The 17,583-nt window shown below is 37.6% G+C and overlaps 1 protein-coding gene across 1 annotated transcript; it reads right to left on the reverse strand.

The window, feature by feature from the left end:
• Window positions 1–15,033: 15,033 nt before the first annotated feature.
• LOC140833421 (zinc finger protein WIP3-like) lies at window positions 15,034–17,245 on the reverse strand. Its single transcript, XM_073197762.1, has 2 exons — window positions 16,582–17,245; window positions 15,034–15,756 (listed from the first exon to the last, which is right to left on the reverse strand). The coding sequence occupies exons 1-2, from the start codon at window positions 17,026–17,028 to the stop codon at window positions 15,313–15,315; spliced, it is 891 nt and encodes a 296-aa protein (XP_073053863.1). The 5' UTR covers window positions 17,029–17,245; the 3' UTR covers window positions 15,034–15,312.
• Between the last annotated feature and the right edge of the window lie 338 nt (window positions 17,246–17,583).

The following is a 17,583-nucleotide window of genomic DNA, read 5'->3' on the forward strand; positions in this document are numbered from 1 at the left end:
TTTTTTTCCTGATCATAAATCATAAATTCAAAAAATCTAAACTAAATAAAATAACTTACCATTTCTAACAATCATAATAATTTAACAATTTAAATCTCAAGTACATAAAATAAAATCCTAAATCATCACCTAACAAAACTTCCTAAAAATTGACTTTTAAAAAGATCAACTAACAATAAATAAAGCACAATAAATATCTCTAATAAAATCATTAAAATAGTCTTAAATCATTTATCTATCTAACTAGTGCGGAACATAAAAGTCATCGGGTGTGTACTGCTGCACGAAGCCGTGCGAAGATCCCCAACAGGCGAGCTGCAATCCTGCGTGCAAGTTTCCCTTCAACAGCCACGGTTGCTTTCTGCCTTGAGCCACCAGCGAGCCACCTCCGTCCCTAGCATACACGACCCTCTCTGGACCACCCTGAGCCAACACCTAGACCAACTAGCCCTGCCCTCTCTTAAGCTTCCCTCTGAAACTCTCGACCCCCCTTGATCATGGGTTGGAAGAGTCCTTTCACGCAAGGACTCTTCTCCATTCACCTAGCGCGTGTCCTAGCCCTGCTAGGACCCTTACTAGGACCTAACCACATCGTGTAAGAGCCCTCCTAAAGACCTGGTCGAACCCCTTGAACCCATGCATAGTAACCGAGCTTCTTGACTTGCACAAACCCAACAACCTATGTCTCTTTCTTGATTGCTTCCTACTGTTTCCAGCTTATTCAAATAAAACACACCTATTATGATTCATATGATGTTTAAAGGGGCTTATAAAACGTGCATTTGCGTTTATAACGCTCGAATTTTCAATCGTCGGCGAGGAGGGTCGAACATGCGAGGAAGAACACAAGTCTTTTTCTTTTCTCCTATTTTCGAAAATTGTGGTGTGTGCTTTGATGTGTTTCACTGCTGAATGGAGGTGATTTGTGAGGTTATGAAGACCTAATACACTTATTTATAATTTAATTAACATATTAATAGGCTTTGGTTTTGGGCTTGCAAGCTTAAGGGTAATTGGGCCTACTTTAAATAATAAATTTGGGCCCAATAACACTTAATTAATTAAATAATAAAAGTTTATAAAATAAGTTTCCATAAAATAATATTTTTGATCTTTTAAAGCTCCTTGTTTGCCCAAAACCGGCTTCTCGGGAAAAATCGAACTCGACTCGTAAAAGAATTCGAACTCCAATATTTTAGGAAAATTAAATCATTTTTAATCATATTGAGAATCCTTGCCATTATTTAAATAAAAATACATATTCTTGTCTTGGTTATCTCCAGTTTCTTTTTTCCTGCCTATTATCGAATATTAGGGTAAAATTCTTAATTTCATGAAATCATGTCTTATTATCATTTAATTATGCAATCATGCATTTAATCATATAATAAATACCATGCTAGCCTTTAAAAGCAATTAAATAAAACAATTAAAATAATTTTGCATGCATGCGGTTTACGTAGGTTGATTTTTCAGACGTTACAGAAACTGATCAAATAAGTTTTTAAAAAACAGATACAATGCAAAACAAGTGAAAAAAAGACAAAATTTATTTATAAATATTTAGAGTTAAATCTCTTACATCACCCCTTCCACCTCGCGAGTAGGATATACTAGAAATCTTTATATAAACCCACTAATCTTAGGACTTACCCTACTGCCTAATTGAACTCCTAGCAATCAACTAGACTGAAGGCAACACCTCTCAGCCCGCACCAGTTTAACGTCTTTGTGGGAATACTACAAATATATTGTTTAACATTTTGTGTCAAGACTACTCAAATGAACTTTAAGGATCAACTCTCTAGTATATATGAGTGATTGTGTGTGCGTGTATGTGAAATTATCTATGAATACAACACGAAGGTGTTCTCACAAACAGAGAAATTTGTGCTTCTAATATAAGCTGATAACACGTTGAAGTGTTCCCTCAAGTTTGGGCTAGCTGCTTCTTGGAAGCCGATGTGAGTTATGCGTGCCCTGTCTTCTTCTTGATACACACTTTTATTCTTGATGATCATCATCTTGTATTTATAGGTGCGAAGGTTATTGTACATCAAGAATCATAAATTATGTCCGTTGAAATTTGAATCTGTTTCCCAAAAAGTTGTCTTCACTTTATGACGGTCATTCTGGAAACCTTCCACTTTAAGCTCTGTTGCAACGTTCATTATTATACTTTGATTAGTAAAATTGTTTGAACCTTTGTGCAAAGCTGGATTCCACCTAAAAAGCTATTTGCGATCTGCAAACTGGTCTGCTCCAAACTGATGCTCTGAACTAGTTATCTGAACTTGTCAGCAATCGGTCTGGTGTAATTATTTAGCTCGTCAGCTGGATTGATTTCACTGATTCAGTTGACTGGTCTTTGATATATCGGTTGAACTGGTTTAATTTGGGCAATCAGTTGGCACATTCAGTTTGAATCTTGATAGCTTCAATTTTGGCTTGGTAACTGATCAGTTCGAAGCCTGATCAATTTCATCTTTTTGAGCATTTAGGTAAACTTGTTAGAAACAAAATAACAAGTTTTGTTAACATCAAAATCAAGATTGCGAACATAAAATGTTGAATTCAAGGAAAAGAACCACATCAATTGGTTCTTGAGCTAGAGTTTCTCAAGGAATACAAACCTTGGAAACAACTAGAGAATTAAATGAAATTTATGGTAGATGATAGAATGTGGAAATTCTAATGACCACAAACACATTTTCGATATACATCCTAATAGAGAGGTTATATGAACAATATAAGACATAATATTTTGCTATTTATATTGATTTGGGGGCTGAAATATGTACAACAAAAAGATGAATTTTCCAAAAGAATTGGAAGAAGAATTACCTCATATTGATGGACGAGATTTCTCTAAAAAAATCTTAATCTTATGTAAAGAGATTAATATGACAAAAATATTAATCGGGGGTGCTAGACAAGCTTCTTGGTACCAAGTAAAAACACCACTGATTTGTTTTTATGATACAAGAGGTGACATTCTGTTAAGAAACAATTTTCTACAAATGTTTAATCATATACAGAATAAAATGAGACCCGAAGATTAATGTTCACAACACCATGTGATAAAAAATTCATAATCCAATTTAGCAAGTCAGTGGTGGACCTTCAAGGATTGGTGTAGTATGGACTTCTAGATTGCAATTTAATTAGACCATATTCAATCAAGGTTCAAAAGTTTGGTCAAATTACAAATAGGAACCATAATTATAAATTAAACCCCAATAATCATTCTTTTGAACAAACTACATTATCGTATTTTCAAGTATTTGTAAATAGAGTTGCAAGAATGAAAATGTTTGCGGTAATAATTTGTAGCATTCCATAAGTGTGTTCAGAGCAACATGTGGTTGATATTATACCAAGACGATTGTTGTTATTCCCAAATTGCATCCAACATTTATGTGACTATCTCCCATTAACTTATGATAAGTCCCCAAATGAGGCTTGCTAACTTCCATGCTCTCAGGATGGTATTTTGGTCAGGCCTAGCATGCGCGAGGAAAAGGTTCAAGCCAGTTTACGTGACAAGCGCGTTGGAGCGAACATTTCCAGCCGTCCTAGCACGATTTATAAAAAAAGAAAAAATATTGGTTGATTTCTTTCCATTCTTTCTGGATGTTGCCTACATAGAAATTCCTAGCACACATTTTTTTGGAGGATATCAGTTTTATCAGCAAAGGAGAGCAGCCATACGCGAGGAGAAAAGAATCGAAGTAGTCGAGAAAACTTGAAGAATTTGATATTTTCGATCAGCATGTCTTACGTTATTCAATTATTCCATATTTTTAGTTTAAGAATTTTCATTTAATATTTGTGTCAGATATTTTAGTATCAATTTTATTAGATAAAATCATATTTTGTTGGGATCAATGGAATCCTATCCTGAACAGTTGTTTGAACTAATTTAGTAAACGACTTGTGTTTTATTCTTGATTATATTATTGGTTTTCCTTGAATTATTTAAGTCTAATTAACTTTGATAATATTTATATTGTGAGTGAGTTCGAGAGAATAAATTGTAATAAAAACGAGTAATATAATCTATGGATTTAAAATTTGCATAGATATATGAAAATTGAATACACATTGATAATTATAGTCAAATAGATCGAAAGTTAGGAGATTTTATAGATTGTACATGCAATTCTCCATGATAAATAATTAAATATATTTAATTATTTCATCAGGTCGAATTAATTGACGACAGCTTGAGAACATGTGTAATTTATTAGGGAATCTTTTCAAATGTAAGGATTAATATTAGTCAAGGTTAATTATTGAAAATAACGAAGAGTTGGTGAATCGAGATCAACAAATTGACTTCCTATTTGATTTTACATATTCATTTTAATTTGCTTATTTAACCTTTGAACCATTTAGATATTTCAATTATAGTAGTTAACAAATCAATTCGAAGTGTCATTTTCTAAAGAATATATATGTGAAAATAATATTTGTGTAATACAGTATCACTAGAACGATATCCGTATTTTTATAGGCTATATCATAACTCACATTTTTGTACTTACTTTCATATTGAACTTGAACTTTTACATAATTTTTATTGGAGATTTTTAGTACAAAAAAGCTTGATCACATGTGTTACCAACAATGTATTTAATAATTCTAGACTATTTTTAAATTAATGAATTATTTTATACAAGAGTTAATATTCATCTCTAGATTCCTAATTATTTTATACTTTCTAAATTTTCAAATTCCAGTTCCAATTACGATTATACTATGAGTTGATTTATAACTCATAATTTATATAATTAATGTTAATCAGATCATATGACCTCACATAATTGATTAATAAAAAGTTACAATGTATTAATATAGAAATAGAGATTTTCGTAAAGTGATGACATATACGAAATAGTTACTACTATATTCAATTGTGCAATCGTGTTTGCGCGAGACTGAGCCTAGGATGTGATCGATTGGTATGAAAAACAGTCACCAATAGGAACACTGAGAGATAAGTTATGTGAGACAAAATATTACGTGTGTGGAAGCCGCATATTGAACCTGTAGGATCTTGTTACCCCAGTAATATCTCTGGGTCCCTCGAGTCCCGCCCAAGGCTTAGGTGGACAAAGGCAAGGTCCAACTTGCCAAACCACTGAAAAAATACCCGAAGTCCTGAGGAAGGTGAAATGATGCGACTAAATTGGTCGGGGGTTGTGCCGAAGACTCGAGGTACCGAGGAGGTGGCGAGTATATGGTTTACTATTGGGGATTTTGGTTCTCGCGTTCCATTTTGTATCCGCATTGTTGAAAATTTCTGAAGACAAATTCAGACTGCTGATAATCATGATGAGACCCTACAGGTTTAGAACGAGGAAGTTGGAGAGAAATGTGTAACGTAGATTAATAAACAACGTACAAAAGGCGGTGTGGTTGCATCCCTCAAACAACTGCGACCTAAGCTTCATGGACGTAATGTGTGCCCTCTCCAATGGCAAATCAAGGGATGAAGGATGTGGAAGCCCGAGGATGAAGATGAAAAAATGAAGAGTTCGGTTTCTGCTGTGTACTCGAGAGTGAAACGAGAAGGATAAACTGGACTATGGGGATGAGGAGGCACTAGACAGTGGAGGCCTGAACACCCCCAAACTGGCATGAGGAAACGGTTACAACCGCAGGGACTGAGGTTACAAGACATTCCTGCTTTCGATCCAGGGTAACAGAGTCACAAGGGGTCGCCATGGACCCCGAGGAGGGGAGATGGTAAGGGTTCCCCGAGACACTAACAGAGCAACATTATCACTTTGGTCTTTTCAACATGAGCAAAAGTTAGTATATAAATAAAAGACTAAGCAAAGAAAAGGAAAATAGAAGTTTATTGGGCTAGACCTTAAGACAGTGTGGTGTTTTGAATCCATGGACTCTTCCTCGTAAGCCTCGACTTTAGGAATTGCGCTAGCACCTTAGGAGCTTAATCTATACTTGAATAGAAGGTCCCAATTCATGAGCACAAAACATGAGCCCACCTATACCCCCATGGATTGAAGGTAGATGGCGTAATTCTTTTGAGTAGGTACTAGGTTAGGCTAGGTCAAGAGACTGAGCAATCAAGCAGTGAGACAGTTAGGGGAGGCATGAAGACGGAGAAGAAAAAAGACTTCTTCCAGTCCTTGTGAGAGAACTTTTTCCAATCCTTGTGAGAGATGGACATTTTATTTACAAATTTACAGTGGATATCGAAGCCTATGATGATGAATTTGTCTATATATTGAAAATGAGGGAAGATATGGTAAATTCCAAGGAATGAAATAAGACATAGGTAGTGACCATATAGCTGAAAGAATTTTCTATTTTGGTCAAAATAAGGATGGGGGAAGCAGAAACCATTTTGGAGCTGGGCTCGGAAGAAGGGGAGATAACCAGGAGGTGGATGGTGGGCTCGATCAGAAGAATACTGGATGGGGACGTCGTAGTTATTAGGGTTAGCCAGCAACTCGAGTTTTCAAGATGAACTGCCTGGTGGCGGATGAGGGCTTTATCCTCAGGATCTTGGAGACCTAGGTATGGTACCATTATCCCAAAGGGGTGATCATTGGCGCAACATAACAAAAGAGAGGGTCAAGGGAGAAACCATGAGGATCCTAGGCCAAGATGGGCCACGGGGGTGAGGTCGGGGATGGTTGGAAGAGGAGCCCAAAACCGCATCCCCAGTAGCAACCAAGATTTAAACTTGGGGGCACTCAGCTTGCCTGCCTGGGACGGCCGGAGCCCTGCTCTATAGAATCTTCATGTGCGGACCCTTATGTGTTGGCACCCAAGATAGACGAGGCAGAGAAAGAGTAAGTGTGAGACATCATGAAGAAAAAAGGACTTAATGCGGAAGGGGGAAGATAGCGACGAGAAAGCTCGAATGGGGGAGACTATAGGAACAAGAGTATTGAGGATTCGGACTGCTTGGAGGATAATCGAAGGAAATAAAGTGTGAAATGAAGATGGGAGAAGGGTTTATATAAGAAGTGGCATATGATCAAGGTCATTGATATATGCTAGGATGAATGATATAGATGATCTTGAGAATTGAACCATGCAACATGGAAGATTAACAGTCGGCCCACTAGTCCTTGAAACGTCTCGTCAGGTGTTGCAAAAGCCTGAACTCAATCTAAGGACATCTGTAAGGTCCAGGAATTTAATTCACTTAACCTGAATGCATGCAATCTAGGATTTTATTTTAAACTATGTGTTTAATTATTTTTATGCATTTTATGCATAATTCATGCATGATATGGTTCAATTCATGATATTTTAAAAGTTCATGCATTAGGGTTTTTAGATGCATTTCACGCTCGAACGAGGATCGGAGACCGTAGAATTTTCAGGAAAATTATTTTTATTACATGATTTATTTTTATTAATTAATATAAGGTGTTTTTAATTGTATTTTTCAAAAATGTGATTTTATTGGGTATTTTTACCCGCATGATTTTATTTTTATCGGTACACAAATTTTATCGAATCGGGGAACTTTTTGAGGGTTTGGCTAATATTTTCAAAATCCTTCCAACACGAAATATTTCTCGGGAGTGTGTTTGGATTTATTGGGCCTACTTTTCAGCTTATTGGGCCTAAAACTCTTAATCTTTTAATTAATCAAATTAGGGCCCATTAAATTATTTGTTAACCATGTAATTAATTAGTATATAAATTACCCTTTAACCTAAAACTAATTATCCCTCATATCCGACACCTCCCATCAGCTGCAAAATCTCTCGTTTTCAGCAACCATCACCAGCTGAAGGCCACGGTTTTTCTCGTTCTTGCAACCAAAGCTCTCTGGCGCTCCTCTCTTCTTCCTCCTCACGTTTTTACATCATCAGGCACACCTTACACCAATGTTTTCGCATCACACCTGTCATATATTGTTGTATGTGTGCTTTACATATGTAGTGTAACGAACCGTATTTTCATATTCAAAATTTGCGGAAAAATTAAAAATTTTCTTAAATACGAAAATAAAATCAATACGGTCGTCACTACATCATCCATTCCCAATAAAGATTTTGTTAAAAGAAAAGTTTTCTCAAAACATCTCGCATCAAACATAGAATCAGAGTAATTTAACTTTTGCGTAAAAACATAAACTTTGCGGTCCTCGGGTTAGCCTCCCGCTCGGTCCAAGCCTGCCCCTTGGTCGCCACCTCCTGTCTCCTCATCAACATACTCACCTGCATCGATCAAGTCTAGTGAGTCTAAAGACTCAACACGTATAAACTGGTAGTAACGAGTAGTACATAATAAAATCACATGCAACTTTAAAATAGGACATACATAGCTTGAAACTTGAACTTGCATAATAAACTTGAACATACGTACGTACATAACTAGACGTGTCATCAACATAAACTTTCATAAACATACTGCATACTTGAACATACATTACTTCATCATTTTGCGTAGAGGATGTTTCAAAGCAAGTGACCCGTAACATAATAAACGCCTGATCAGACACACCACAGTACTGGGCTGACAGGGACGTATCCACTGCCACATACATACATGAGATCCCTGTTCATAATTTAACAGGCCAGTTGATCCACGTTCATAATTTAACGCTTCACAACCACGATCTAACCCGTTCATAATTTAACGGGCGGATTGGTCCCCGTTCATAATTTAACGCTTTCCAATCCTAACTTCAAACCCGTTCATAATTTAACGGGGTGGAGAGGTCCTCGGCCACGTTCACCGACTTCCAAACCCATTCACTTTTGGTCACAAGACATTTAGCATACCTCAAAAACTTAAAATATTTTCCTTGCACGTCATACATACTTACTTGGCGTTGAGGGATTCGTTGGGACTTTGACTGGGGCCGTCGCTGCTGCACATACTAACATGAAACTGCATACTTAACTGACATAACTTAGACGTAGAAATCATACTTACTCCTAAGCTCAATCAATACTTAGGACGTTCTAAGTTTTCCCATGACTCGACCTTGAAAACATCATATTAAACCTTAACATACAACCTCAAACCGAATTCTAAGTGATGAAAGAATGTATCCCAAAAATAGGAGGACATGGACCCCGTGCCTGGGTCTGGGCTTAGGTCCGTGTAGATACTGCATGGTGTGTGTGTCGAAAAGTAAAGGCACGGACCCCGTCTATAGGTCCGGGTCAGGGTCCGTGTAGATACTGTGAAGGGAACACTTGGAAAGGAGAGGGGCACGGACCCCGTGCATGGGTCCGTGTGGGGGTCCGTGTACCCTCGGGAACTTGGCACTGCTGAGGGAACAAAGGCACGGACCCCGTGTCAGGGTCCGTCCGTGGGTCCGTGTACCTGCGGGACAAGTAAATCTTCGGAAATTCTGTACGGGTTTTTGCTTACTCGACTAGACCCGATTGTACGGACTATGAGTGGACACCTCGAGACCCATCCTAGCTTGCCATAACCTTAAAACACATTCGCATAGACTCCCAAAGCAACAATGTTCACCTTACGACGCATATCATTCAAAAACGTGGCAATTGACACCGAAACGTTTCCTACGGCTTTAATGAGGTCGAGTGCCTATCGACACTAAACAACCTATCAAATAACAACCCAACATCATACTAAGCATACCTAGACGCAGCAACGATCACCCGTCGATCCCCAACGAAGCCTGCAACCATAAAATCTCAAGAACACATCAATACATAATTTTCTGAAAACGCAGTTTGAGCAGTCCCACGAAAAACGTCATAACTCACTCAAGTTTCATCCAAAAATCTCGAATTTTATATCAAATCGAAGGTATCGAAAAGTTCTACAATTTTCTAGTTGAAAGTTTTCTCAAAATCCCGACGGAAAAATCGCAGTTTTCGACAGAACAGTATGTTACGAGTTTTCAGATCTAAAAAGTATTTCAAAACGCATTCAAACCATTTTTCGCTCAAACGACGAATGTCATACATGAATTTTTACGCATAAAAATAACCCAACACATAATATGACAAGATCGATGCAGAAAGAACAGAATATACGTGTCTTTTGAATCTTAAACGTTACCGAACGACGACACCGAAGCGGAGATAGAAGCGAGGTTGATCCGGGACGAACGTGACACTATTTCTTGCAATAAAATCACTGAAATTTTCTGGAGAATATGGAGAGGGAGGGGGCGGCTGCTGTGTATCTTAGAACCCTAGGTTTCTTTCTCAAGGAAATGAGATGGAAGAATGTGTGTGTGCAAATAAAATATGTGTGTGACTTACGTGAGTGGTGTGTGTAATAATGTGTGTGTGCGTGAGTTTAGTAAATTAGGGGAATAATTTTTGCTTAATTACTCATTTACAATACTAATTAAAAATGAAAGGCTAATTAGGTGGCTACTTAAAATACTAACTAAATTATTAGATTAATTAAACATATCAATACCTATAAATCTTGAATAAAATTCCTTAATTTTAAAATGAAATGCACAAGTGATACATTTTAAAAGTTTAAAATCATAAATTTACCTAATAATTAAATTAGGCTTTAAAAATGCTTAAACTAAATAAATCATTTAAATGCCCCTTCCTTGACTTAAAATAAAATACCACATTTAAATTGCCAACAATCGTCACCGGGTCTTTTGCGCTATCCCGCCTCGAATAATCGCCTGAACCAAGAAACTCAAGAAAACATTTTAACGTGTACCCACTAAACGCATAATAATTTAAAATATTTAAAATTCATAAATCATGAATTAAAACACCGATTAATAAAATAAACATGCATTAAAATCATTTAATAAAATACATAAGGAATTTAATAACTTGCACGCACGTGGTTCACGTGGACCTCAAATTTTCGGGACGTCACATGTAGAATCCTCGATCCAATCGACAACATGAAGGATTTTCTGTCTTTTTGTTCATGCCATGCATTTCCTTTATTGTCACTCACATTTTCTGAATTAAGGTGCAAGGGGCTGCGGCTTAGGACTCTCCAAAGTAAGATAGTGGTGTCATGTTGGGGTCTTGGGAGGGAAACGGTTCGGCATTGTTGTAGGAGAAGAGATCGAGAGGTGGTGCTTGGTTTAGCTCGGTGAGGCTGTGGTGCGGGCTTGGGGTGGATCGAGAGGTGCGAAGGCTGAACCAAGGCCTGGAACAGACCCTGGTGGGTCTGAGTCACGGCCCTGGAAGGGCCAACCGCCGCTGGGACCATCGAAGAGCATGCTGCACACCTTGTAGAGCGGGAGTTCGGGTGGTGGTTGTTTGGGGTTTTTAGCGTTTGTGGCTTGCATAGGCTACATGGTGCTAGTTGCGAGGTTACGGTGGTCTCTTTAGAGTCTGGTCTAGGTCCATGGTGGGCTAGTTCAGGGCTGGTACGTCGTGGTTAGGCCGATGTAGCGATTCTTGAGAAAAGGAGTGCGTTAGGGTGCCAATTGAGGAAGGGCCGAGAGTTTTGTTCTTTTGAATTTATCAGCCGAAGGTTTTTGGGGCTGTTATTATAGTATTAGGGACGTTATAGTGTTTTTAAGGTGTGATACAGAGCTGGGAAAATTTTGGTTAAGTTTCGAGTCGATTCGGGTTAAAACCGGGACTCCAGCCCAAGTTTTAAAACGAATCAGTTAAGTTGTGATTTTCTCTCGACTTTATGTCTAGGAATTCTTTTAATAATGTTTTGGGACATTTTAGGAGTTTAGTAAGCTTCGGGTCAATTTTAGAGGTCTAGGGGCGAAACGATAATTTTCGGGTTTCCAGGGGCAAAATGATCATTTTGCACAAGGAGTGAGATTTTTGTCATGGTAGCTCTCTAAGCACAAACTTATGATTTTTTTTAAATGTTCACGCATCTCGTTTATAATTTTTACACAATGATGATAAATACGTTGTATGCTTGGTTTTAAGAAAAACGTTGCATTTATGCATGTATTAAGTGGTGATTATGATGTTATTTTTGAAGGATGGGATTTGGTTGTGATTGACGATGTATATGTATACGATGATATGAGATATGATGAGCTGAGGCCCGTGCTCAATGGATGGGTAATGCTGTCGCTGATGTCCCCCGCCGCCCGGTACTGTGGTTACACGTAGATGGATCCATCGATAGAGCTGATACGATAGAGCTGATATGAAAGTCACAACTAATGAACTGAATTCAACAAAAAGAAAATGTATACGTTTATGATGACATGAGATGACATGATTTGACACATTATGATTTTACACGACCCGTTTATGTTCATGTTTTTAAGTTCATGAAAGTTATGTTGAGTATGATATTTTTCACTATTGTGTGCCTGTATATGTACTCGTTATTCTTGGTAAAGGTGTGTTGAGTCTTTATACTCACTAGGCGTGTGTGATACAAGTGAGTTCGATGCTAAGGAGACTGAAGGTGCTGAACTCTGAGTAGGCAGCTCTGGTGTGGTGACATGACCCGAGGACCGCGTGTTTTTCTGCATTCGATTATGAGTTTTTGAGAGGAGTTAAACATTTTTATACGTTGGTGGTATTACGATTTTTACTAGTTCAGGTTTACGTTGATCTTGGAGGATGTTGGTTATTTTTAAAACTGTGTTATTTTTATTGGTAAATAAATACGATTATTTTAAATGTATTTTGTAATGGCGAGCTTTTAAAAAAAATATTTACGCACTTTAAAAACGAGTAGACGTTTCATCATCAGTGTCAGAGTTTTCTGCCCGTATTCAAAACATAAAGTCAAAGCACCGAGGTCAGGACTGATCTGCTCGGTTCAAGACAACAGACATATAGCCCGACTAGAGTAGAGGGGACTAGTGATAGCTCGATAATCTCTCTAGATCCCATGAGTCCTGACCAAGGATTAGGTGGACATAAACTGTGTCAGACTGGACATACCATAGATCGAAGACCCGAAGTCCCGAGGTTCCCAGGTAAGGGCGAGGAGGCAACTAACTAGGCAGGGGGTAGGGCCAAAGAGCTGAGGTGGTGAGCAGGTGGTGAGGAGGTGGCTCACCCTGCTGGAAAATAGATAAAACCCATGGTCGGGGGGACTGAGTCCTCTTATCAAGAGAGAGAGCTTGATCAAAACTGTAGGTCCCCCGAATGGTGAGGGGGCGTGGGAAAGGTCCAAGCCTAGGTAGTTGAAGGTAAGACAGAGAGGGAGTGATTGGGGGAGCCCCGATATGTGGCATAATGATCTATGTATGAGCTTTCGAGTGGAGGCTCGGGGTCCTGAGGCTAAGGATCGAGCTCGAGTAGATTGAGGCAACGGGAGAAAGAGATTGATATCCAATCAAATCTACCAAATATTCACCAAGATATCTGCAATCTTTGAATAATGAAATAATCTTAGATAAAGATATACACAAATTCAAACTGAAAGCAAATCTTCTCATGATCCGAGGTCATATGCTAAGGTTTTGCTTCAAATACAAAGGTTTGCACCACATTTTATTCATTCAGATATATGGAATTCTACACCATACTTCGAATTTTCTCTATTTTATGAGCCCATAGTTACCTGAGTATTGGTGTGATCATGCCAGAAAAGTCTTTTTGCGCCCATTCACGTGTTTATTTAGTGTGTGCAAGAGATTGGATTGGGTCCTCAATCACGTCGAACATGATATTCAGCTTGGAAAATTTGTCACGTCTATCCCAAATTTTTCAGGCAATATTAGAACCACATATAGATTTTTGGCACTGGTGGATCGATTGGTCAGGACGCGACGAGGATGTCACATTTTGAAATAGCGATAATTGTGATACCTCATCCCATATCAAATTGTAAGGAGTATTTGAATTGGTTAATGATAAAGAGTTGCAATGTAATCATATAAAAATTGGGTTAACCACGTTCGTAAAGAGTGAATTGTATGAAATGGTTACCACAAGAGTCCATTGTGTAGTCATGTTTACTCAGGCTTGAGCATGAACTTTTCAACCCGTTACGACACCTAATACTTCCACGATGAATTTAAAGTTTGTGATATGAAAACATGTATTGGGGATTGGGACTGAAAAAATATTCGAGAAGTGTTGTGACCAATTGATCATGCTAAACTTTCACGTATATCGCGTGTGCGTCTAGAAAGAAATTATATAATTATGTGGCATTACGACTCCAAAAGAGAATACACTGTAAAATTAGGTCATCGCTTACTGCGGATTATGAGGAACCGAGTAACCATGTGACTAATTTAGGGTTAATGCGAGGATTGCGAATATTATGGAATTACACATTCTGAACAAATTAATATCCATTTGTGGCATGCTATATATGACGATTTTCCGGTCTGGGTACTTCATCTAACCTTGTGTGGAGTTCGAGTGAAGAATATGATTGGAAATTTATGTCATTTGGCCACTTCTATCTTGCTTCGAGAGAGGATCTTTTGTGGACCTATTTTTGTTGGGTATCTAATTTTGTGCATGCTGATGATCTTGGGGTTTTTGTCACGGTTTGGTGGATTAATGTGTGGATGGAGAGAAACTGGGTAGTGTTGGGGCCCAACGTACACACGTAGCATGTGTCATTGCAAGGGCTAGTCGTACATGTGGATCTATTTTGAAAGCAAGCAACACCAAGGTTAAAATACCTCACTCTCTTCCCATATAAACAGTTTGGCGTCTACCTCCTCCTGGTGTGTTAGATCATGCACTTATCATTAAACCAAAAGTCATAACGTTTAGCAAGACATAACTTTATTTTCTTGTATTCGTGGTATCTCAAAGTGAACCTAATTTGAAGTTAGGCCCATCTATCTAAGGAGGTGTGTGTCTATCAGTTAGTACATTGTCATATCCCTTAGAAATCAATCTTACCATTTCCCACTGTTGGTCCTGTCTTTTGTAGAAATAGTATTACCGTTAAGATTTGAGGCCGCTCTTTTACGTTTAAGCTAGCCAACCAAATCAAGCAGCGGAACATTAACAACTTTACGCACGAGAACTTCTCAAGAGATCATACATCCCAATACTACTCTCATTCATATACGTTTAACCCAAGTGGATATAATAAACGTTGAAGCTGCTGTTTAGTGACTCAATTCCTTAATATATATAGCATACTCAAAATTCTAAAAAAAATAATATTCATCGAGTTCATAATGTCTCCATGCTCTATATTTATTCCAAATACAACATAAAAATACTCGAAATCTTTATGATCATCCGCCACCATTTATATATCCAGTGCTCCATAACAAACCGTCGTCTACTCGAACTAGAGAACTTTTCGTCACCGAGCACAAGAGGGGCGTTGGTACAAACACCACATATATAATACGAACATCTAGTAGAGCATGCATGAACTGGACGCAGAAACGACACGACACCATACGAAACGAAACCATCCTCATTAATCCACCACCAACTCCTCCTCGGATCCCGTGGAAACACATTCTTTATCATCTTGCTCGAAACCCTGAGGGTGGTAAGGAGAATGGCCATCCCCGAAAGACCTAATGTGATCTTTAAGCGACCTCTTGTGCTTGAAATCGGATCCGCAAGCGCAGTACCAGAGCTTGCCACAGTTCTTCTCGTGTGTCCTCCAATCACCCTTTACTGCAAAGGATTTGCCGCAGGATTTTCTGCAGATAAAGGGTTTGGATCCATGCTTTCTCTTGTAGTGAGTTTGAAGGGTTCTAAAGTCCTTGAGGGGCTTCGATTGTGGGTGGTTTATGTTGTTCTTGCAGCCTATGGCGCAGCAGTAGCAGGGCAATCTTAGCATCGCTGCTGGTTGCGTGCCTCGCAGGGATTCCGGGCCTTTCCTGAATTCGGATCCGTGCCCCCACATATGCATCTGCATGATCAAGATTAAGCATCGACAAATTTATTATTTATTATTATATATATTTTAGTCCAACTTAATTTCTACCGTAGAAGGTGCTTAATAAAAGAAAAAATAACATCTTTTATCCAGTAATTTGTTCATTTTTGGTTTAAGTCTACCGACTTTTCCATTTTTGGTTATGATACATTAATTTTTGAATTTTGGCTACTTCAGTCATCTACCATCATAATGTTTATTATTTTTTTTTTTGTAGGAAAACGCTTATCAGATAGTGCTAAAGCTAAAGTTGACAAAATTTATGGATTTCTTGATTGGAAATTAAATCGATTTATTTGTAAGTAACATAAAATTTAAAAAAAAATCGAACAAATTAAACAAGCTTTGCAAGTTCTATGATTTCCACCAGACCTATTCAATTATTTTGACTCTAAAATGTGTTTTAACCATAATTCAATGAACATTTTTTGGCGAATTTTAATGGGACCAATTTAATAGAACTAAATTTGCTTTTATCCCTTAGATATGTGATACTATTTTTACGCCCAATACACCTTATATATGATCATGTAACGTGTTAGCAATTTGCAAGAAAGTCATGAGATTTATCTACAAAGTTCTATGTGAAATTTTTCCTTAAAAAAATTTCAGGTTTTTTAAGCATTTTTTATCATGTTCAGATATATATTACAAATTTTTCGTCGATATTGTGTGTGTAATCATCAAAGGATTAGTAATCATCAAAGGCTTCGAATAAAATTATATATATGTATGTGTGTGTGTGTGTATGTCCATATATGTAAGGCTTCATATTATATGTAGAAATAAATTACTTACCTGCATGTTGTTGTATCTGTTGAAGCTCTTTTTGCAAATATTGCAAGAAAACTGCATAGGCCCGACAAGAATCTGCGATGCAGTTGGGATCCAAAATCTCCTCTCGCTTTTGAAGTTGCATCCATTAGAATTAGAGCTTTTCTTCTTGTTCTTCGTCACAAATCGATCTTGATCCTCCTTTACATACTTGTAAGGTTTTTCCTCAGCAGTCTCCATCAAATCTCCTAGATCAGGTAGCCCTATGTTCAAAGCCACTGTTACATTTTCTAGGTTATGATCTTTTTCTTCTTCCATTGATCTCCCATTTTCGTCTTCTTTAAATGGTCTTCTCTGATCTGTTAATCTGTTGAGTAGGGGTAAGAATTGGATCGTCTCGTAGAAACGCGATTCCTTTTCATTTTCGGGTTGTTGTTGGCTGTAATAGGATGGCCATTTCAAGAAACTCATGGGTTTTTTTTTAGCTTGAATTCTTGGGAATCTTGAGTGATAGTTGATGAAGCCTGTGTCATTCAAGAAATTTAAAGCAGCACACGAGAGATTTAGTATATTTTCAATAATAAATTCGGTTATATATATACATATATATATATATATATATATGTATAGACGTAAACATGTTCGTTTTGTATGTTAAATAAAATAGTAGTAGACAAGAAATATTGTTTTTGACGCATTCAAGGTTACGTGCGATTAAATTCGATAGAAATTTGAATTTCCAAGGTATTTTGATTGATCCTACTCGTCTTTGTTGAGTCCATGTTTCCATTCTTTTTCCTAAGTAGGAAATGATTATAGTTGGACTTTGTGTGGGAAAGCTTGAATTAAAGCTTGATCTCGTGAATATATATTGGGGTTTGGTTTGCCTTTTTTGAAAACTTTTTTGTGCTTATTTTCTTTTCTTCCTCGCTTAAGCATTTACCTTGAGAAAGGGAGATTAGTGGTGGGGTACATTTTAGGAAAATGACCAAATATTGATGAGAATCCGACAATTATAATAATCTA

This window comes from Primulina eburnea, chromosome 6 (genome assembly GCF_022965805.1).
Source record: "Primulina eburnea isolate SZY01 chromosome 6, ASM2296580v1, whole genome shotgun sequence".
NCBI lineage: Eukaryota > Viridiplantae > Streptophyta > Magnoliopsida > Lamiales > Gesneriaceae > Primulina > Primulina eburnea.